We start from the raw sequence: 21508 nt of genomic DNA, 5'->3' as shown, positions 1-21508 counted from the left end.
ATGCTGTTAAATTTATTTTTTTTTCTTTCAAAAAATTGAGTCTAACTTAAGAGGTTATCTAAATTTTAAATATAAGATTTAAATTTATTCATTTTAATGTAAAAGTTAAAAATAATTTAATTCTTGTCATTCTTATTGTAAAAATTCTCGTTACTACTTACATAAATATTCTTATTATGTAATAATTAGACAACATAAAATATAAAATCTGATTCTTCCCCACTTAATCGTAACATCACATCAAGATAACTTGCAAAAATAAAAATAAAATTGTTACAATGTTTAAAATTGTTCATAGTCTTTTTCAACTCTTAAATAGGAAGATAATGCGTTTCAGCGTACTCAAATTAACGCTTATCTACACTAATAATTACGTCGATACCATTTAAGCTAAGACTCAACCGACTTCCAATTTTATTGTTGAATGAGTTATTAAATTATTATGTTTTATATTAACAATATTAATAATATAGAGAATGTGTTATCTTCACAAAAATTTATTATTATATTTTAAGCGGAAAAAAAGGGACGATAGGGAGCCTCATCATTGGAAAGTGCATCCTTGACGTGTTCTTCATTTGCAAATAATCCTCTCCTTTTTTCGTTTTGAAAAGTAAACATATCTTAAACGTGTAGAAATGCTATTTGATAACGTGGCTTTAACAAGTATGGTTTAAACTTTAAAGGGTTCCTAAGAAGATTTACGTAGGATTTAATATATTAGGGTAATTTTTATAAATTTTTATTTTATTATCAGGTAATTTTTTATTATGGATCATAGTCATTTGGTAGCATTACAATAAATACAGACGATAGGAAATAACTGAAATCATAAAATTAATATAACTTCACATTATGATTTAAATCAGATGCATAAATATTTAATGATTATTGATATAATCACAGATCAAATTTGTTATAATTTTGAGATTTACAATTACATAGATTGTTAAATATTAAGGATGAGAGTAAAATTTATGTTGAGCAAATACTTTTTGTACTTCTAGTTACAGTGGGAGCAATCATGTCCATCAAAAACTTCAATAACTCCTTCAACAATCATCACCAAAGACTAAGGGGAGCTTTATATGGTATCATATGGTTGCAAGCTTTGACTGGAGCTCTACGTTCATGCAGGTAAACCTTCGTATATGATTTGCCCTTATAATTTACCCTTAACGCTTTGTTTAAATAACTCAAATAATTTTGAATTAATATACATTTATCTCTCATTTTCTCTCCTTTTATCATTCCATTCTGGAAGGATTAATTTTGTATGTATTAGAGTGAAAAACGATATCCCTCCTATCTTTTTTTCCTCTCACTTTTCATCCCAACTAAGCATACTCAAAATTTATTTCTTTCCACTTTTCCACTCTCTCCTCTCATCTCTTCACTTTCCCACTCAACCAAGCACACCCTACATGAACAACATGATATTGCATTTTGGCATATAAAGTGTAAAATTGAAGCATATATAACGCATTATGTTTAGGGGATCCAAGGGAGGAAGTGCATGGTTTATTGCACATTGGTTACTAGGAACTGCGGTGTGTATTTTAAGTGTAATCAACATTTACACAGGATCAGGAGCATTGCATGAAAAGACATCAGAAAGCACAAGGCTTTGGACCATAATTTTGATTGCTGAGAATTGTTTGATTGTTTTCATTTATTTATTTTAAGAAAAATGGTCGTATTTATAGTCACAAAAGCAATCATTGTTTGTGCACTGTGAATCTATAAGATCCTATCCTTTAAAAATAAGAGAATATGATCATGAAATCAACTACAAAGGTTTTGTTTAAAAAATATGTCATCATCACAAGTTAATATCTAATTCATTATTTTCCAATAAATGTATCATCACCATTTATATGTATAGGATTCGGTCATGAATGGTGATTAAATTTGTATTGGATACTAATGGATAAAAATAATAATGGAAGGGAGTTTGGCCCGATATTACTTAATAACAATTTTGTTATTTTCTCTCTTCTATATTTTGGATTTTTTCTTTGGAAGGATTGGTCTTTAGAACATAATAAAACTTGTGAACAAAATTTTTATCAGGCTTTTTATTGAGGGTATTTTGCTGTTGTTTCTATTCATATAAGTTATTATCAACGACGAATGTTGGAATTTACACAGTTCCAATGGGCATGATAATTTCACTTGTTTTAACATGTCCCATGTCACCAGTTTAACTAAATTTATGTTTAATGGATTCTTATAGTGCATGTGTCTAATATTTGTGTTACATAATATAATCATCTAAATATATAAAAAAAGATTTTTTTTTAATTTACCACATTAATTATATACATATGTATATATTTATATATCAATATCCATAACTCAAATTAAATCCACGTAAAAATGAATGATACAACAAAAAATTATCTTTTAAAAAAAAATGCATATTACGAATACATATACTAAAAGCAATGTGTATAGAACATCAGCTGATGTGTACAGTACTTAAAAGTAGTTACAGCTGATGTGCAGTCCCCAAATGAGGCAGTGTGATTACAAGACAAGATAGCAGAACAGAGGAAAATGCTCTTTGCCCCAAACCGGTGGATGACCTTCTAGCTACCCCAGACTTTGATTGACGAAAGGGATGGATTTATATATTCGTAGCAGTACTACAATGGGATCAGTCACCGGCCCTGCCTGACTTTGTGCTCATTAGACCTAGGGGAGCACCACGCTGTGTTATCTCTACTATAAGAAGGGATACGGAGGTCTTCAGAAAGCTCTGTAAGATCTAAAAGAGCATTGAGGCATTAAAAATCAATCAGTGAAAAGGAATGGAAGCAGAAATGTAGGTATTGCAGGTCATTAATTGAGGGCTGGCCTTGCTTTACAAGTGGGAAAAGCACTGGTTAAAGAAGGGAGAGATGTGGATGCTCATTTGTTTATATACATTACCTTTTATTGCACCGGCTATGAGCTTAAGAAATATTGAGATGGTTTTGCTTGCAAGAGACTTAAGTCAGATGCTTCCTTAATGCAGTGAACCCCAGGCCATTAGTGATGTGGGTTTCAAGTAGAACTCTTAGGGGCTAAAGAATTAGTTAGGCCATATGTGTATATATATACGGGGAGAAAACTTCTGTGGGATTGAAAAAATGGTGTCTCACTTTTAAGTGAATAATAGGTGATTATATCTGTTGCCACCGAGGAAAGTGTTGAAAATTGATCAACCATGCTGCTGTGATATTTTTGGTTGAAGTGCATGCAGCTTGTAAACATGCTGCTGCACATATGCTTGCTGTAACAGCAATGTTTTTTGTTTAGTTACATTGTAATTAAACTTAGTTGAAAATGAACAAGCTGATGACAGCTTGATACATTTAGGTGTTGAATGACTAGTTTAGGTGGCTTGTTTATGTGTACAAGCAATGTTTATCAAGTTACTAGACTACTTACACCATGTTTGGTTGGGTGTATTGGCTATGCCAATACACCCCTAATCGGTGGGCCCCATTTAATCCCACTTCAATCCTCTGTTTGGTTCAGGGTATTGGCTAATACCCGTCTATTACATTACACCCCTAATCCCCAAAATCCACCGATTTCTATTACGTTCCTCTTTCTCAGATTAGGTGCTGCTTGAGTTTTAGACCCTGTTTTACCCTCCTGCTTCCCCTTTCCGTCTTCTGTTTCTTCCTTCTGTCTTTCTTTTGCTGAAGATTACAATAGAATCGACGCTTGGCCTTCTCAACCTTTTATTTTCGGAGTTTACTGCAACTGAAAAGGTAAATTCATATTTCTAACTCTCTTTTGCTCTCAAATTTATATGGATTCCTGTATTTTAATTAGCTTAAGTTCCGAGTAGATTTCTATTTCTTAAAGGTTTTTGTTGCTGGTGGAAATTGGAACTCGATTGCAATGTAAATTGTCTCGTTTTCTCTGTTTTAATTAGCAATGTAAATTGCTTCAAAATCCAAGACTGAAAAACCAGCTACTCCTCGAACTACCACTCGACCCTCTGGGATTTTTAAACTTACCCCTGTTTCTCCTACTTTGGCTCGATTCCTTGGAGCCCCAGAGGCTTCCCGTTCCGATGCTGTTAAGCATATCTGGAGCTATATCAAATCCCATAACCTTCAGGTTCTCTCCATCTCTATTGCGTCCTATATAAAGTTATATTGTTTGGTCTAAATAAATGTGGGCTTGAGTAAATATCTGGGAAAATATTGTTCAATTTTGGTAGTTAATTTGTACCATTTATTAATGGTTCTTGTTGCGAGTTGTTTGCTTGATGGCTTTATGAGGTTTCTTTACCCTTTCCATGGGCATTTGTTCCCTCTATAATATTTTTTTTTGTGCTTGTTAATGCTGGGGTTTGGACCTGTTTGGTGTTTATTGTTCAAGAGTAGTTAAGCTAGCAGCTGTAGTAGGATTAGTTCATTAGGTAAATAGTTCTCTGTGATTGGATTCAATAATTCAATTATATCATCAATCAGTTCCGAGTGAAATGTTTGCCGGATTCTGTTTGTTCTAAATTCTTACACTCCTGGCGTCTATCTCTTATTTGTCAAATGCTGTTCATATTTTTCCCTTTCCTAGGTTGAATGCTCCCATATGGCTGACATGGCTAAACAAATTGTTGAAACAAATGGCTTGCCTGATGGTGAAGTTTTTAAAATTGTTGTGTCTTTTTGTATTGCTTCGTGTGGTTGGGGGCAGCTAGCTACTTTGTTAGTTAAATTCTCTGTTGCATGCTATGATTTGCAGCTGAGAAAAAGAGAGACTATTTGTTTGTTTGGCATCAACAGCGACGAGAGAAGCTGAGATGGAAGGCAGCTGCCTCTGACTCAAACTCTGACACACCCCTTCGGAACTGAAGTCTTCTCACTCTCTAACTTTCTCATTTTAATTTAAACATACATCTTATCTAGGATCTTCCCTTGTTTTTGCTGTTGTTACTGATCTCTTCATCTTAACATCACCGTCGTTGAAAAAAAAAAGACCCTTGTACTTTACTCTCTCTCTTCTCTGGTAAAATTGGTCTGTTTATTGGTTAGTGAACAATAGAACCCGGCAAACCTTTTCATTTTCCTATCTGTTTGTTCGTTAGTGAACAATAGAGCCCGGCATACCTTTTGATTTTCCTATCTTCTCAGATCCAACCCTTTGTCTATCTCCCCACCTGGTAAGCTTATCTTTTATTGTTTTTGGTTATATTGAACGATTTTTTTGATCTCAGAGTTCTGATTATTTTTGCTAATGGGTATTTGGATCCATTCTGGGGATTCTTTGTTTTAGTCAGCACGGCCAAAATCATTTTACTTGTTATGTTCCTAAGTTCGATTTTGCATGTTTATTTTAGATGCTTTGAGCTAGGTTTTGTTCATTCTTCACTGCTTTATTTGGAATTTTTATTGATGAGTTTGCCTCTATTTTTGCTGTTTTACAGTTTGGCGAGACTTGGTGTTAATGGACTGGAGCTTAAGTATGAATGAAAATTGGTACTCTGAATGCTTTGCTGGGACATGGGTCATCTTTAGGTTTAGACTGCTTTGATTCAATAAGTAGCTAGGGGCCCTATTAGTTTTGTGGGAAGTTAGCAGCTTTGATTTACATTGTATCACTGCTTTGATAAAAATAAGGAAGCAGTGTTTGTTCTTGTACATACTTGAGGTTCTTGGCCTTTTATGGCAAATTTCAATCAATACTGAAGTATAAAAATTTCTCGTTATTAGCACAAATGGGTGGGCTTTGCTCGAGGAGATCCACTGTAGATAATGCTCCCAGTGGAGGCTTCCCACATGTTAATGGCCATATTGGTCAAAGGACTGGATTAGTTTTTCAGACCCGTGAACTTCCTGCTAAGATAAACGCCAAATCAAATCCCCCTCCAGCTGAGGATAATGCAGACAAGGTGTCTGGAGAACCGTTCTCCTTCCCAGAGATCAGTACAGCTCCATATGGGACAAGTGCAGATGATATCAATGATGGAATTCCTCGATTGTCAAGGGTGTTATCAGATAAATCGAGATCAACAAAATCTAAGCAGGTTACTGCAGCAAAAGTAAGCTCAAATTCTACTTGTTCCCATACAAAATTTAGTTCGAATTTTCTGTTTTCTCCATAGTTGCTTATATTGTATCAGCATAGACTCTTTTCTTAGATTGCTTTATACTTATGTGAGGGCTTAGAGATGCTGGACGAGGTCTGGCTATTGTTGTCTGCAGTCCATTTAGTCACAGATTTTTTCACTTGGAAGGATATCGATGCAGAAGGTGTTGACCAATTGCAAAAGGATGTAAAGGTTTATATTCTTGAGTAGATGGGCCTGGAAGGTTATCTTTTCGTTGTCAACTGCTCTTGTTCTCTAGAGTGTGTTTGCATGATGAATAAAAGGGGTTTACGGCCTAATTCCTAGAGCTGTCATTTGTGTGTTAAATAAACTCCTCTTTAGTCAAAGCCATATAAATGGGCTCTGTCTTTCCAAGATGATAAATGGCATAGTCACTTGTGGTTAAATAGGCTGTCTGTTTTCCTCCCATCTCTTGGTCAATAATCTTTTTGCTAGATATAGGACCGAGGATAGGCTTTGACTTTTGAAACTAGCTGAGTACAATTTGTGACAACATAGAATGCGCTAAAGGTGAAATTAGTTATGTAAATTAAAGACCAAGAGAAGTTACTAGGTAATTAGCAGATGCTGTTGTATTGTGCTGTATCATGTTGTCTGAAAGCTAGCTATCCTCAGCCAAGGGTGAAAGTTGAAATGCATGCCTTTTGGAAACTTCTTCTAAGACCACAGTAGCTGTAAGAATGTATGTCTGTTGCTTCTTGTTTTCTCTATTATATATACCGCTTAGTGAACCTTATCTAGGTGCTTATGTCTAATTTCTGTATATGATCAGAGTGCGCTATCTCTAGATTTCACTGAGGCAAAGTGATTTTTTTTCCCATTTACTTTGTTTAGGAAGAAGCTTGTAAATATGAAAGTATTACCAATTTTGGAATTTGTACGATCAAGGGTATGAAAGTTGTTTGTTTCCTTTTCAATTATGCAATGTGCACTGATTGAGATGATGTAAAGTTGCTTTACAATGATATTAATGAGACAAGCTAAGTTTATGTTGCAACTCTTGCAGTGCTGTGACTTAATTCTATTATATTTTTCCTTGTAGATCTATTATTGCACACTGTTCTCTAGGTGTGCTCCTTAGCGCCAAACAACAAAAGTGCCTCAAGGGCAAGGTGCATTTGATCAAGTGCACACCTGATCCACCTAGTGCCTTTTTTTTAATAAGGAGATGGTCAGTCGTCTACGACATGCTTAATGGTCAAAACAACAGCGGTTTTGGTTGGGACGAGCATAGGCAGCTCGTTGTTGCTGAAGATGCAGTTTGGGAATCCTATGTTAAGGTAAAATGTATTTCAAGTATTTATTTGCTTTTTTACAAAACTTATAACTAATATGATTTCCTCGTTTTTTTCAGAGTCACAAAGAAGCCTCTCAGTTTAGACATCGTTCTTTCCCTTACTACAACCAGCTTACTGCCATATACGCAAGAGATCGGGCGACTGGGAAAGACGCTCAAACAGCTGCTGATGTTCTTGAAGAAATACATGCTGAGGATGATCGTACTACAGATATGAATGAATAGAGAAACACATTCTATAACTGCGAAGCTGACGTCTCTTTAGACGACATGGATGTTTCCGGTATGGATCCGCGAGGAGATAGAGATCAAGGGGGTTCCTCATCTTCAAACAAGAGAAAAAAGAAATATGATGCTCGTGATAATGTGTATGCTTCATTTGAGGAGGCTGCCACCTTGTTGGGGGAAAAAATCCAGGCCGTTGGCGATAGAATCAGTATGAGTATTGCCTCCGAGGTGGTAGTTCAGCAGAAGTCTGAAGAAAAGATGGAAGAGAAAGCTTCAAATTATATTCAGCCTTATGGTCAATTGAAGGTTTAACCGACGATCAGCGGTATGATGCTTTGAGTAAAATTCCCGATCATCCAACTCAAATGATCGTTTTCTTCAGTTTACCTTCTGTTGCCCGATTGGAATGGGTCAGAAGATTTCTTTCTCACCATTAAATATCAATGTTCAAACTTTTTGATGTTGTAAAACTTTTGAACATATTGATTATGATGTACAATTTCATTTTCATCTAACTTTTTCTTAGTATAAGTTAATTATGTTTATGCAGAATATAATTTTCAAGTTATATATTTAATAATAATTATGTTAATTTATATTTTACAGTATCATATATTATGATTTGAGTAAATTAATATAAGAATATTAATTATTAAGAATTTTATTAAATTATATAGTTTAATTAAAATATATTTAATAATAATTATGTTAATTTATATTTTACAGTATCATATATTATGATTTGAGTAAATTAATATAAGAATATTAATTATTAAGAATTTTATTAAATTATATAGTTTAATTAAAATATATTTAATAATAATTATGTTAATTTATATTTTACAGTATCATATATTATGATTTGAGTAAATTAATATAAGAATATTAATTATTAAGAATTTCATTAAATTATATATTTTAATTAAAATATATTTAATAATAATTATGTTAATTTATATTTTACAGTATCATATATTATGATTTCAGTAAATTAATATAAGAATATTAATTATTAAGAATTTTATTAAATTATATAGTTTAATTAAAATATATTTAATAATAATTATGTTAATTTATATTTTACAGTATCATATATTATGATTTCAGTAAATTAATATAAGAATATTAATTATTAAGAATTTCATTAAATTATATATTTTAATTAAAATATATTTAATAATAATTATGTTAATTTATATTTTACAGTATCATATATTATGATTTGAGTAAATTAATATAAGAATATTAATTATTAAGAATTTTATTAAATTATATAGTTTAATTAAAATATATTTGATAATAATTATGTTAATTTATATTTTACAGTATCATATATTATGATTTGAGTAAATTAATATAAGAATATTAATTATTAAGAATTTTATTAAATTATATAGTTTAATTAAAATATATTTAATAATAATTATGTTAATTTATATTTTACAGTATCATATATTATGATTTCAGTAAATTAATATAAGAATATTAATTATTAAGAATTTCATTAAATTATATATTTTAATTAAAATATATTTAATAATAATTATGTTAATTTATATTTTACAGTATCATATATTATGATTTCAGTAAATTAATATAAGAATATTAATTATTAAGAATTTCATTAAATTATATAGTTTAATTAAAATATATTTAATAATAATTATGTTAATTTATATTTTACAGTATCATATATTATAATTTCAGTAAATTAATATAAGAATATTAATTATTAAGAATTTCATTAAATTATATATTTTAATTAAAATATATTTAATAATAATTATGTTAATTTATATTTTACAGTATCATATATTATGATTTGAGTAAATTAATATAAGAATATTAATTATTAAGAATTTTATTAAATTATATAGTTTAATTAAAATATATTTAATAATAATTATGTTAATTTATATTTTACAGTATCATATATTATGATTTGAGTAAAATATAAGAATATTAATTATTAAGAATTTTATTAAATTATATAGTTTAATTAAAATATATTTAATAATAATTATGTTAATTTATATTTTACAGTATCATATATTATGATTTCAGTAAATTAATATAAGAATATTAATTATTAAGAATTTCATTAAATTATATATTTTAATTAAAATATATTTAATAATAATTATGTTAATTTATATTTTACAGTATCATATATTATGATTTCGGTAAATTAATATAAGAATATTAATTATTAAGAATTTTATTAAATTATATAGTTTAATTAAAGTATATTTAATAATAATTATGTTAATTTATATTTTACAGTATCATATATTATGATTTCAGTAAATTAATATAAGAATATTAATTATTAAGAATTTTATTAAATTATATATTTTAATTAAAATATATTTAATAATAATTATGTTTAAATATGATTAAATTATTTATTATTGATAATAATAATCTTATTATAATTTAAATAACAATAACAATAATCATTTACCAAAACAATTTTATGCTAAGGGTATTCTAGTCATTTTAGTTTTTTCCATTATGCTATTACACCTCTATTCCATTCAACCAAACACAAGATTACTATTACGCCTCTATTCCATTACATTCAACCAAACAGTGGATTAGCTATTACACCTCTAATCCAATACACCTCTAATCCCAATACACCTCTAATCCAATACAGCGAACCAAACGCACCCTTAGTGGTAGTAGGTAGTATTTAGTGATGTATTTGACTATAAATGTACTGTTTTTCTGATTGAAAAAATGAGCAAAATGAGCTAAAAGCCACAAGCTCCCTTTCTACACATTTATGAGCAAGTAAAAATATTTCTTGCATCTTCCTGCCTTGTTCTGTGTCCTGTTTTTCTTCCTTTGCTCCTCCAAAACGCCAACAGAAAGAAATGCAGACAAGGAGAATGAATATGGGCAAGTTGAAGCAATGGTGGTCTGGTTACTTGGATTTCTAGCTGGCAATCGAAACAGGCAAATGAAAACAAACAAACAATTTTTAAACATCAACTGACTCAAGCAAATCCGTGAACACAATCACATGTTCCTTTCCTTGACAAGTAGACAAAAGTCCTGTAATTTGAGAAAAAAATTGGTCCATACATGCTAATGAGAAAGGGCACTAATTCTGTTAACAAATTTAGAAATGGCATGTATGGATAGATATATGAGTTAAGATCTTCAATAGCAATAGAAGAAGAAACTTTCTATAAACAAACAGAACACTGTGTAGTTCCCATAGACATCAACTAAAAGCACATCTGTTTTGTATCTTCATACTTGAATGGCTATTAAATCCCCAACTGCTGTGCTATCATTGCCAGAAATTTTATCACACTTCATGGCTTTTCATTCTTCACTGTTATTAAGGTGCACAAAATTGTTCATCTTCATACATGACCTCGCTGTGAGGAATTATACTTTTCATTTCAGAGTCTGCTTTCTTTTGCAGTTCCAGTGCATCCTGTAGAGTCGACTCTACTTCACCCATGGATGGTCGTTCATCTGCGCTATAAGAGATACAAGACATAGCAATCTCCACATACTTGTTGAAGCACTCTGGGGCTATCCTCCCCTTCAAATATGGATCAATATTGTGATAAAGGGTCCCATTCTTGAAACACCAATTTGCCCAGGCAGCCAGAGATCTTTCCTGACCATTTGCTTCAAAGACTGGTGTTTTACCACAAATTACTTCGAGTAAGACAACACCAAATGCATAGACATCATTTTTTCCTAACAGATTTTCTGAATAAAGGTATCCGAAAGTAGCCATCACATCTAGTGACTGTTTTTTACTTGAAGCATTTGACATGCTATGAGGCCCTAACCTGGACAAAAAGAACCCAGAAAGCTTAGGAACCAATTCATGATCTAAAAGAATAGTGTTGCTGGTCACGTTGCGGTGCAGTACTATATACTTTACTCCGGTATGAAGGTAATGTAATCCACGCGCTGCACCAATGCAGATTTGTAGCCTCTTTTCCCAGGCAATTGGATTGCAACTGATACCATTACCATGGAGACAATCAAAGAGCGACCCATTGCTCAGGTATTCATAAACAAGGATTGTTTGCCCCTTCTCATTGCAGAATCCGATGAGAGATTCAACATTTAAGTGGTTCAGCTGGCTAAGGAATACCACTTCAGTTCGGAACGCACTAAGACTAAATTTCATGCGTCTGATAGCAACTGTAAAGGTCCCATCATCTATAACCCCTTTGTATACAGATCCAAAATTACTTATACCAATAATAAAGCCTTCATCGAAGTTGGCAGTCGCAGCTTTGATCTCTGCTAGTGAAAACTGACGAATGCATAGTTCCTCCGGAAGTGTGGAATTTGGTTGACTCTCTTGTCGCGAAACGAAGCCAAATGCTTTTTTAGAGACTTGAAAGAAATGTAAAAGTGACATTGAAGAAGTCTGGGTTTTTTTTTTCTGAAGAAAAGGGTCGATCAAACAGTAGAATAAGAAAAAAATGTAGAAGATTATTGAAGAAGTTAGAACCTGGGTTTTGAGAGTTGATCAAAGGAGGCTGTTGGGCACCAAAACATGCAGAGAAGCAAAAGGCCAAAAGCATAGAGTGCCCTGAGAGACATGAAACACTTCAGCACTAATTAAGGTTTGATTTTTCTTATATGAATCCAAAACTAAACGAGCACAAATAACAACCATCCTGTAAAATTATGGTAAAAATATTCATTTTAACACCCCTAACCCTAAACCGTGGCCGGAACAAGGTTACAAGGTATTACCAGGCATATCGGATAATTTATAAATAATTCTTAAATAAATAACAAACATATTATAATATAATCATAAATTCATATAAATTTTTACTAATTGACTTCATTCATTTTTTTTTTAATTCAATATAACCCCTTTATAGATATTTAATCATTCCTGCAAATTTCAAATTGCAACCAAATCAATTCCAGTATTTCAACCAATGCATTTATATACTCAAATATACTTAAATCATATTTGACATATTGACTTAACAGCTTAATTAATGAAAACCCTATTATCATTTCTAATTAGCTCATAAAGCTATTCAAGCCATTTCAATTCAATACCAATGCCATAAACAATTTCTACCATTTTACTAATTTAATCATCAAAACACCAAATACCTTTCTTTACAACAAAATTATATAACATACCAAAATAACTATTATAATCCCTATGTACATGTCACTTTCACTTAAAGGAAGAAAACATCACCAAAATCTTTATGTTGGAGTCGGGATTATTCGGATGTTGGACCGGGACACTGGACTCCTATCAACCTATGCACGGAAACAACCGTACGCTGAGTATTCCATACTCAGTGGTATTACCATAATTCAAATTATAATAGCAATAAAGAATTATAATTACCAAGCATGTAACTATCTAATTTTCTCAAATATCAATTCATTCTTAAACTTTCATTAATTAACAATTTTTAGCTATTCTTCAATTTCAATCACATATCACATGTAACAATTTCAATCACTACATGATATTAAGTTCATGCTTTTCATTTTCAATCTCAATTTCAATCCACAATTTTAAATTTTCTCATATTCAATACTACAATCAATCAAATTCATTTGATTTTCTCATTTCAATTATTCACCCTATTAACAATCTGGACTTTGACGGATACACAGATTCCAACCCAAACACACCAGTACGGCACATTGTGCCTAAAACGGTACACAGTACCTGATTAGTATACGACACATAAGTGCCTGAAATGGCACACGAGGTGCCTGATACGACACACAGGTGCCTAAAATACGACACATAAAGTGCCTGATCGGCAAAGCCGATATATCTCATACTCTTCCAAATCCTATGCCATGCCAATTATATCCGACTCAGCCCAACTAGTTAATAGGGCATTCAAATTCTCAATTCACTTTCATTTACAATTCAAGAATCACTTTTCAATTACAATTTCACATTCAAATCAATATATAATTCAATTATACATACACATTCGCCATTCAATTCAAATTCACTTTTCCACTCTCTAATTAATAAACAATTCAATATCAATACATATTTCAGATAATCACATATAATCATATTTCGATTCAATTCAAACCACTTTTCAATCAATACACAATTCACATATTCTCACATATTCATAAATTAATTCACTTTTATTTAATTCATTTTCCAATCAAATTCAAATCACTAATTACTTTTCATTCAATATACATTTCAAATACTTACATATTTTCTTCATTCAATTCAATTTGATTCAATTGAAATCACTATTATCATTTCAATTACTTACCTAATTTTACTTACCATGCATTTTAATTAAAATATAACAATTAATAATAAATAGATCTGAATTATAGTAATACAAACCGTGATTCTCGTGTCTACTCGTCCATTTTTTCTTTTCCTTTCTTCGTGGATGCCTTGGGTTCCTTGTTAGCTACAATAATAATAATTTACACTATTAATTACAATATTAATTTATAATAATAGAATTTCCATCCTATTTATACTTTAATTCCAATTTAGTCCTAACTAGATTTATCTACTTTTCTAATTTAATTCACACTCTATTTCTATTCAAATTTCATCCAAACTCAAATTTAACTGCTAAATTTTCAGCATATTTCACTAATTTCGAATTTTCCTCAATTTAGTCTCTACAACATAAAACTTATAGCTTACTTTACTATTTAATCCCTTTACCTATTCTAACTTGAATTTCATTCATTTAAATCCCTAATTCATCTTTTTGTTCAACATAAACTATACTTGAAAACCTATGAACTTACAAAATATCAACTTAATTCCATCAAAATCTTGTTTTAAAACTTCTAAAACATCAAATTTAAGAGAAAAAAGACAAATTCTTACCAATTAACTTTAAGCTTCAAATCCCCAATTTTTCCCTTTTATTTTTCTTTCCTATTCTTTCTTCCCCTGCTTCGAAATGCTCTCTGCTTCTTTCTCCTTTCTTTTTCTTTTTTTCGTTTTTATTTCTTTACTTTCTTTTCTTTACTTTACTTTCTTTTCTTTACTTTATTGTTTTAATTATAATAATATAATAATATATATTTACTTAATTAATAAACAATACATATTTTATTATTAAATACATATGTTTATTATTATCATACATGTATTTACCAACACCACCCACTTGTCTATTATCATCACCATACATTTGTCTTTATTTAATTTATTTCCTTAATATAATAATTATTATTTTAAATTAATTTAACATAATTTATATCTAAATAATTAATTTTATAATTAAAATATAACATAAAAATCTTAGATTTTTTATTACATATATGCCGCCTCATTTCTTGTTAATGGCTTAATTTCCATTTTAATCCTTTTTATTTTCTATTAATATATAATTCAACTTTTACCCCTAATTCAATTTAGTCATTTTTCTTAATTTCTCTTAATTAAACTAAATTCATCTAATTAAAACTTAATTAGACACATTACTAGACTCATAATTACTCCTAATAATTATTTATGGACTCGGTTTACTAAGACGGAGGCCCGATATTGCACTTTTTCGATGCCCGTGAATTTTGGGTCATTACATCATGTTACATTTTAGTCATTTATATTTAAAATGTTATATTTTAGTTACTTATGTTAACGTGTTGTAATATTTTAGTCACTGAGCTATTAATTGCCGTTAATGATGTAATCATTTCAAACAAAAATTTTAGGTTAAATTATACAATTAGCCCCCATATTTTTTTTCATTTTAAGTAATTTAATTTTTTTTCTTTATGTTCGTTTAACTTTTCTTTTCTTTTTCTTTTTCTTTATTTTCCATTCTTTTTTGCTTTTCCCTCTGTTTTCCTTCCTTCTCGTCTCTTTACGTAGTTTTTCTATGTTTTCCACTTGTTAAAACTTTTTTATGTATATAAAAAAAAAGGCGAAAGTCTAAACCAAAATGAAACATGCATAGTATCTTCTCACTCCACAATTACAAACCCTCATCATCCATCATCGCTTTAACGTTGTATCTCTTAATGACCTAGTCCACAAGCTCACCTTACTTGAAGACCTTATCAGTCGTGACTTATGGCAGTCCACCCTCAACAAAGTTTCCCGAACTCATTCCCTTAACCTCCTAATCAACCCCTACAACCACATTATCTATCTTACCTACAATATTCTCGCCCTCTTGAAACTACATTGTTTCACGGATTCTTCAAACGAGCTCTACACTTTCAATGACTAAAACGACCACCATAAGAAACTTACCCTCAACTTTACCCAAACCAGTTTGGTTCCATGCTCCATTTCCCTCTTCGGTTCATCTATGCTCCCTTTCTCTCTTCGGTTCATCCATGCTCGACTTCCAATCAAGCTTGCTTGAGAATATCCAATAAGGTTTAGATCAATTTTATCATTTGCTTAATTTTATTTATCAAAAAATAAAAAGGAAAGAAAATGAATAATCTACACGATTCTGTATAAATTTGGAAACGAAAAAAAATTATTTTGAATATAAAGAATTCAGTTTATGTTTAGATTTGATTAAGGATACGGTTTTTTATATTTATTAGTTAGATCTAATTTTAGTTTCAAAATTAGGTCATATTCAAATCGAGATTTGATTAAGAATTATTGGTATTCAATTTCAGTAAAATTCAATTTAGGAATCATATGAAAAAAAAGACTTGTTTATTTGGTGGGTAAAGATTATATTTCTGCAGTGAATAATATGACAAGAGAGAAAAATAAAAGAAAAGGAAATTCAAGAAAAAAAAAATAGAAGTATAGGAATTAATTTTAACAAATGAAAAATATAGAAAAAAAACTACGTTAAAAGAAATAGAGAAGGGAGGAACATTGAGAAGGAGAAGAGAATGAAAAAAAATTCAAAGAAGAAAAAAATTAAATTGCTCAAAATGAAAAAATATAAGGACCGATTGTATAATTTAACCTAAAATTTTTATTTGAAATGATGATTTAACATGCCATGTCAGCTTATCGTTACACCGTTAACGACAATTAACACTCAATGACTAAAATATTATAACACGATAACGTAAGTGACTAAAACATAATATTTTAAACATAAATAACTATAATATAATATGAAACAAATAAAAATGACTATTTTAATAGTTTATCTGATTTGATTCTATTTTATTTATTTATTTACTCTTTCCAATAACTTGTCAATCTAAGATTTTTCAAATATCTTCCAAATCCTTATTTGGTTATTTTTTTAATTATTTATTTAAATTATCCTATCACATTTTTTCTAAATTAAAATATAGTTCATGTTCCAAAATAAGTAAAAAAAATTAAAACATATAATTGATGATTTTAACCTTTAAATAAAAAAATTTAATTTATTTTAAAAAATAAAGACCACAAAAATTTATTATTATTTAAGCGGAAAAAAAAAAGGAAGGGATGAATGAATGAAGACCAATAGTTCTAACTTCCTAAGCCAAGGAATCAACCCCAATACCCACAAGAAACTAACAAGAGAACAAGAGAAACAACAGCAGAGGCAAAGGCAACATGAGCCTATAGAGATACCCAAACTCCATCTCCCAAAACCCAATAGGAGAACTTCAGCTTTTTCTTTTCTTTTACCAAGAAACGACAGCTTCGACCAATACACTAGGTTTAGCACAAGCCAAGGAGGGGAGGGGAATTTATACAAGACCCTTGGTTAGAGTAGGTCAAAAATGATAAAAACGGGATTGGGCTGCTCTTGTTTACCGACAAACAAGTTTAATGAAGAAGCAAGTGAAAATTATGTGAGAAAAGAGAGAGGCTCTGACTTTTCACCTAAGCAAACTATTTACCAATTTCAATTTTATTTGGGGTTTAAAACAAATGCCTACTTCGGAAATTCAATTTTAAAACAAATGCCTAACTGGTGAAAAATTATAGGATTTATTTATTAATAACGTGGAAATTTTTAAAAAAATAGTTGGAATGCGAACTTCGATTTCCGTTACTCCTTATATTCATATTTCATAATGACCAAAATGAAAACAGATTTAAATTTTGATATTTAAAATGTAAATTTTTTTATTTTAAGCGTGTAAAATGAAAATTTATGAATGTTTGTAGTTTACTATAAAATAATAATTTATTTTGTATAAATTTTAACATAATCATATTATAATTTTATAATTATTTTTCACATGATATAAATCAAAATTAAATCATTAAGTAGGGTAATTTAATTTATTTTAAACCTAAAAGTGTAGTAGTACCTATCATTGATTCATTGGTTCAAGAAAATAATGCAAGTGACTCATTAAATTCATTAATTGTTGACGTCCCCACCCACTTCCCACTTCCCACTTCCCAAATCTGTCCTATTAATAAAAAATAAGACACGACACCCAAAGAAGAAAAAGACAGAAGGAACACTGTTGCTGTTTTAAGATGCTGACACGTAATTTTTTTTACTTCAAATAAAAAAAGAAGAACGAAAGAGAAAGAAAAAATAAAGCAAAGAAAAAAATATCTTGTCTGCTACTGCTGCCGCTGAGCGGCACACGACCAAGCGGAATCTATGGCCACAAATTTGTTAATGTTTTTATTTTTTATTTTTTACACGTTCAAAGGCACACCAGATCTCAACTTACCCTGAATCCGTCTAGGTTCAATTTCAATTGAATTTGAGTTAAATTTTAACAAATTAATTAACTTAATTCCATTTAGATGTATATATTTATAATATGTGTAAAAGGGAAGTCCAAAACAGCTTCTTACCTTCTTTTTCTTTCTATTTTTTTTATAGATAAATTATTAAGTGTTGTTTGCATGTAAAGTTAGTGAATTTGATGAATGAAACTGAAAATGTTGTGATCGTGTTATTATCAATGAGTTTGAATGAGTTTAAAGATGCTTGGATTATGCTTGAAACATGTTTTCGAATGTCCCATAATGTTTGAAAATGATATGGTAAACTATGTAATTTTATGGGTCATTTTTGAGTCTTGATAAACTTATTTTGATACAAATGGTCAGATATATCGGTATAAGTAAGTTAGTAGCAAAAAAATAAACAGTGCTAGCCAGATTTATCGGCACAAGTACCCACTTATATTAAGACAATTGAGTCAAACAAGTGTTCCTTCCCTGTTGTGAGTTGTTTTGAACCCAAAGACCTGAACTTGATATTGATCACCTCTGAACACCTAAAACTCATTTAAAAATGTTTCTAAAGTGTTTTAAATGACCCTAAGTGATTATGATTAATGTGATGGTCTTGTATGAATTAACTATTTCTCAGGTATTTTTAATAAAACTTGAATAGAAATTAATTCGAATTGTTTCAGCAATGAATGAGATATCTCATATCAGACTCAGCAATTAAATTGCGTGTGAGGTATCACATTTCTTCATAGGGGAAATTTCACCCTTTGTATTTGATAAATATAAATCTCAAAATCCCAAGCTAATCTTACTTGGATCACAAATTCTAAGTTTCTCTATAAAGGTTGTATTAGTGCCAATCATGGACTTGCTATATAGAATACTAATTAATAGGACATCATTGGTACGTAAGTGCTTTTATTGTTGTGCAAATAAGAAGCTTTTTTATCTTAATACATGTATTTAGTTTATTTGAATCAATAACAAAAATATTTGTAGCGAAACATCTTTCGTAATCTTGGAGAGAGAGTTCAGCAATAGATCTAGAAAAATATAAAAAACAGCAAACATAAAAAGTAGGAGAAAAACAAGAAACAAAATATTAGGAAAAACAATTCTTTATTAAGGCACCAGATATCTTACACAAAACATGTCTTGAGTATGAACTCCCTGAATGGCTTTCAGTTCACATGAAGCAGCATATATAATTTTCACCATCATCAATACAAAACTATTCATTGCTTCTTTTGCTGGGACTTGATTTCCTTCACCCTCTCCTCCATAGCCTTCAGCGCTTTCCCATATATGCTTATTAACTGCAGAGCGTAACGAGTCAAAGGGTTATTATTTATTATTACAACTCTGCTTAAAAACACCTAGAGTTGCTATTTCCATATGTCAACCAAGAGAAACAAAGGAGTAGCAAGTTTTCAGTTATTCATCTTTATGTAGTTTTGGCCCTCTACACCACCAATATTTATAGCAATCACGATGAACATGACATGCTTCAAAATCTATACATAATTCAGCAGATAGAGGTAACATCCTTAAACTTACTTCATCAACCTCTTGAGGAGTAATTATAAGTGGTGGAGACATCATTATGTTGTTGCCTAAAACACCACTACATCAAAACAGGTTTTTAGCCGTTTTTTTTGGGCCGACAGTGGCACTTATAAGCGCCGCTTAAACAATTTGCGGCATCTTGATAAGCGCCACAAAAAACACTGCTATAGATAACGCCGCAAAATTTTGCAGCATTTATGTGGTAAAAGGTCGCTATAGAACATGACTTTTAATGGCACTTTCCCCACAAACACCGCTAAAGAACATGATCTTTAATGACGCTTTCCCCACAAATGTCGCTATAGAATATGATCTTTAGCGGCGCTTTCCCCACAAACGCAGCTAAAGAACATAACTTTTAGCAGCGTTTTCCCCACAAACACCGCTAAAGAACATAACCCATTGAAATTGTGTACTAGTACTAGGGATAGTTTCATTTAAGTTTTGTTCTGGAAAAGGTTTCATTTAAGTTTTGTTCTGGAAAAGGCTAAGTTTTTGATCTTTTGTCGATGTCATCTCTACTTCCATTGTCCATGTCAAACAAATCTCTAGGGGTGTTACGAAGTACAACGTACCAACCCTCATCAGCTGGATCTTTCAACTAAAAAACTTGTTTGACTTGAGAAGAAAATACATACGGCTCGTCTATTAATTGTTGTCCAGTGTGAATTAATCAAGAGAAGTTCACCATTGTAAAACTAAATTGATCTTTTTTAATTCTGCGAGCAGTATTAACATCAACCCAATCACATTGAAATAAGACAACCTTCCGTTTGCCATAGTAATCTTACTCAATAATGTCAGTAAGAAGTCCGTAATACTCCACATTTCCCTCAACAGGATTACTGTCCCTAGCACTAGCCTAACTTGTAATTGAAGAATTAACAACTATTCCACAATTTTGAGTCATCCTCAATCTTTCGCGAGATTTTGTATGAAACCTGAATCTATTAATGAAGAAGGCAGTATATCTTTTTACTACTCTATTTGAACCTTGGGAAAGCCATTTAACTTCGTCATTGACGTCCTTTCCACTCCAAACCTATTGAATCGAAAGTAAATTGATTAATTATAAATGTTATACGAAAATATTATTATTTGTCAATGAAAGCTTCAGTTGCATATTGTTTGTCCTAACCATTCATGAAAAGATTCTGTAAATAACTTATGAATAACATTATTAATATTTGTTTTTAAAAAAGAATATATTAGTTTAAAAACACAATTATTACTTTTCAAATGTAAAATAAAATTTGGAGAATAAAAAGACTAATTGCAGAATAATTTTCCAAGTAAAATAATATTATTTTTGTAATTTCCCCAATTAAAGAAATTGATGTGTAATTTTCCAAGTAAAATTATAACAAATCTAAACATTTAATCATAAAAAAAATTCCCTCTCAACCTTTTATTTATTTATTTTTATATACTTTTTTTTCTTCTTTTCATTCTAGTTTTAATGAGAGGGAAATGTGAGGTTTAAGCCGTTGTTGGAACATTTTAAAAGGAAAAAAGCACAAGCACTTGTTCTAGGCAATGAATTGAAGCTGTAGTAGTGGTTGATTACAATTATAAGCTTGATTAATTCAATATTGATTCTTTTTCAAAAGAAGCCATTACATTTAAATGTAATCAATAGGAAAAAAAAAAGAAAAAGAAAAAGCAGCCATTAAAATGGAAGGAATATATGATT

The 21508-nt window shown here is 30.4% G+C and overlaps 2 protein-coding genes across 9 annotated transcripts; one reads left to right on the top strand and one right to left on the bottom strand.

Annotated features, from left to right (window-relative positions):
* The first annotated feature begins 3459 nt into the window (after nt 1-3459).
* On the top strand, nt 3460-7399 carry LOC107922794 (protein PSK SIMULATOR 1). 5 transcript variants are annotated; one of them, XM_041106324.1, is made up of 4 exons: nt 3771-4119; nt 4579-5164; nt 5429-6043; nt 7155-7392. In XM_041106324.1, the coding sequence occupies exons 3-4, from the start codon at nt 5720-5722 to the stop codon at nt 7191-7193; spliced, it is 363 nt and encodes a 120-aa protein (XP_040962258.1). In that variant the 5' UTR covers nt 3771-4119; nt 4579-5164; nt 5429-5719; the 3' UTR covers nt 7194-7392. The 5 variants fall into 5 exon arrangements, with proteins under 5 accessions (XP_016708456.1, XP_040962258.1, XP_040962257.1 ...); XM_041106323.1 differs by having other exon boundaries at nt 3771-4642; nt 4747-5164; XM_016852967.2 differs by lacking the exons at nt 3771-4119; nt 4579-5164 and adding an exon at nt 3460-3764.
* A 3204-nt stretch (nt 7400-10603) lies between these two features.
* LOC107912665 (receptor-like protein kinase FERONIA) lies at nt 10604-14647 on the bottom strand. 4 transcript variants are annotated; one of them, XM_016840957.2, is made up of 5 exons: nt 14497-14647; nt 13993-14062; nt 12850-12914; nt 12133-12213; nt 10604-12063 (listed from the first exon to the last, which is right to left on the bottom strand). In XM_016840957.2, the coding sequence occupies exon 5, from the start codon at nt 12037-12039 to the stop codon at nt 10990-10992; it is 1050 nt and encodes a 349-aa protein (XP_016696446.1). In that variant the 5' UTR covers nt 12040-12063; nt 12133-12213; nt 12850-12914; nt 13993-14062; nt 14497-14647; the 3' UTR covers nt 10604-10989. The 4 variants fall into 4 exon arrangements, with proteins under 4 accessions (XP_016696446.1, XP_040962255.1, XP_016696444.1 ...); XM_041106321.1 differs by having other exon boundaries at nt 10604-12213; XM_016840955.2 differs by lacking the exon at nt 12850-12914.
* Between the last annotated feature and the right edge of the window lie 6861 nt (nt 14648-21508).

The sequence above is a fragment of the Gossypium hirsutum genome, chromosome D11 (genome assembly GCF_007990345.1).
Source record: "Gossypium hirsutum isolate 1008001.06 chromosome D11, Gossypium_hirsutum_v2.1, whole genome shotgun sequence".
NCBI lineage: Eukaryota > Viridiplantae > Streptophyta > Magnoliopsida > Malvales > Malvaceae > Gossypium > Gossypium hirsutum.
The sequence above is the reverse complement of the archived record's forward strand: the minus strand, read 5'-3'. Positions and strand labels throughout refer to the sequence as shown.

Coding starts and splice junctions, on each gene's coding strand:
- LOC107922794 (XM_016852965.2), top strand. CDS start 5,720: ATGGGTGGGCTTTGCTCGAGGAGATCCACTGTAGATAATGCTCCCAGT. Junction 6,044..7,154: donor AGCAGGTTACTGCAGCAAAA/GTAAGCTCAAAT, acceptor TTTTCCTTGTAG/ATCTATTATTGCACACTGTT.
- LOC107912665 (XM_041106321.1), bottom strand. CDS start 12,039: ATGTCACTTTTACATTTCTTTCAAGTCTCTAAAAAAGCATTTGGCTTC.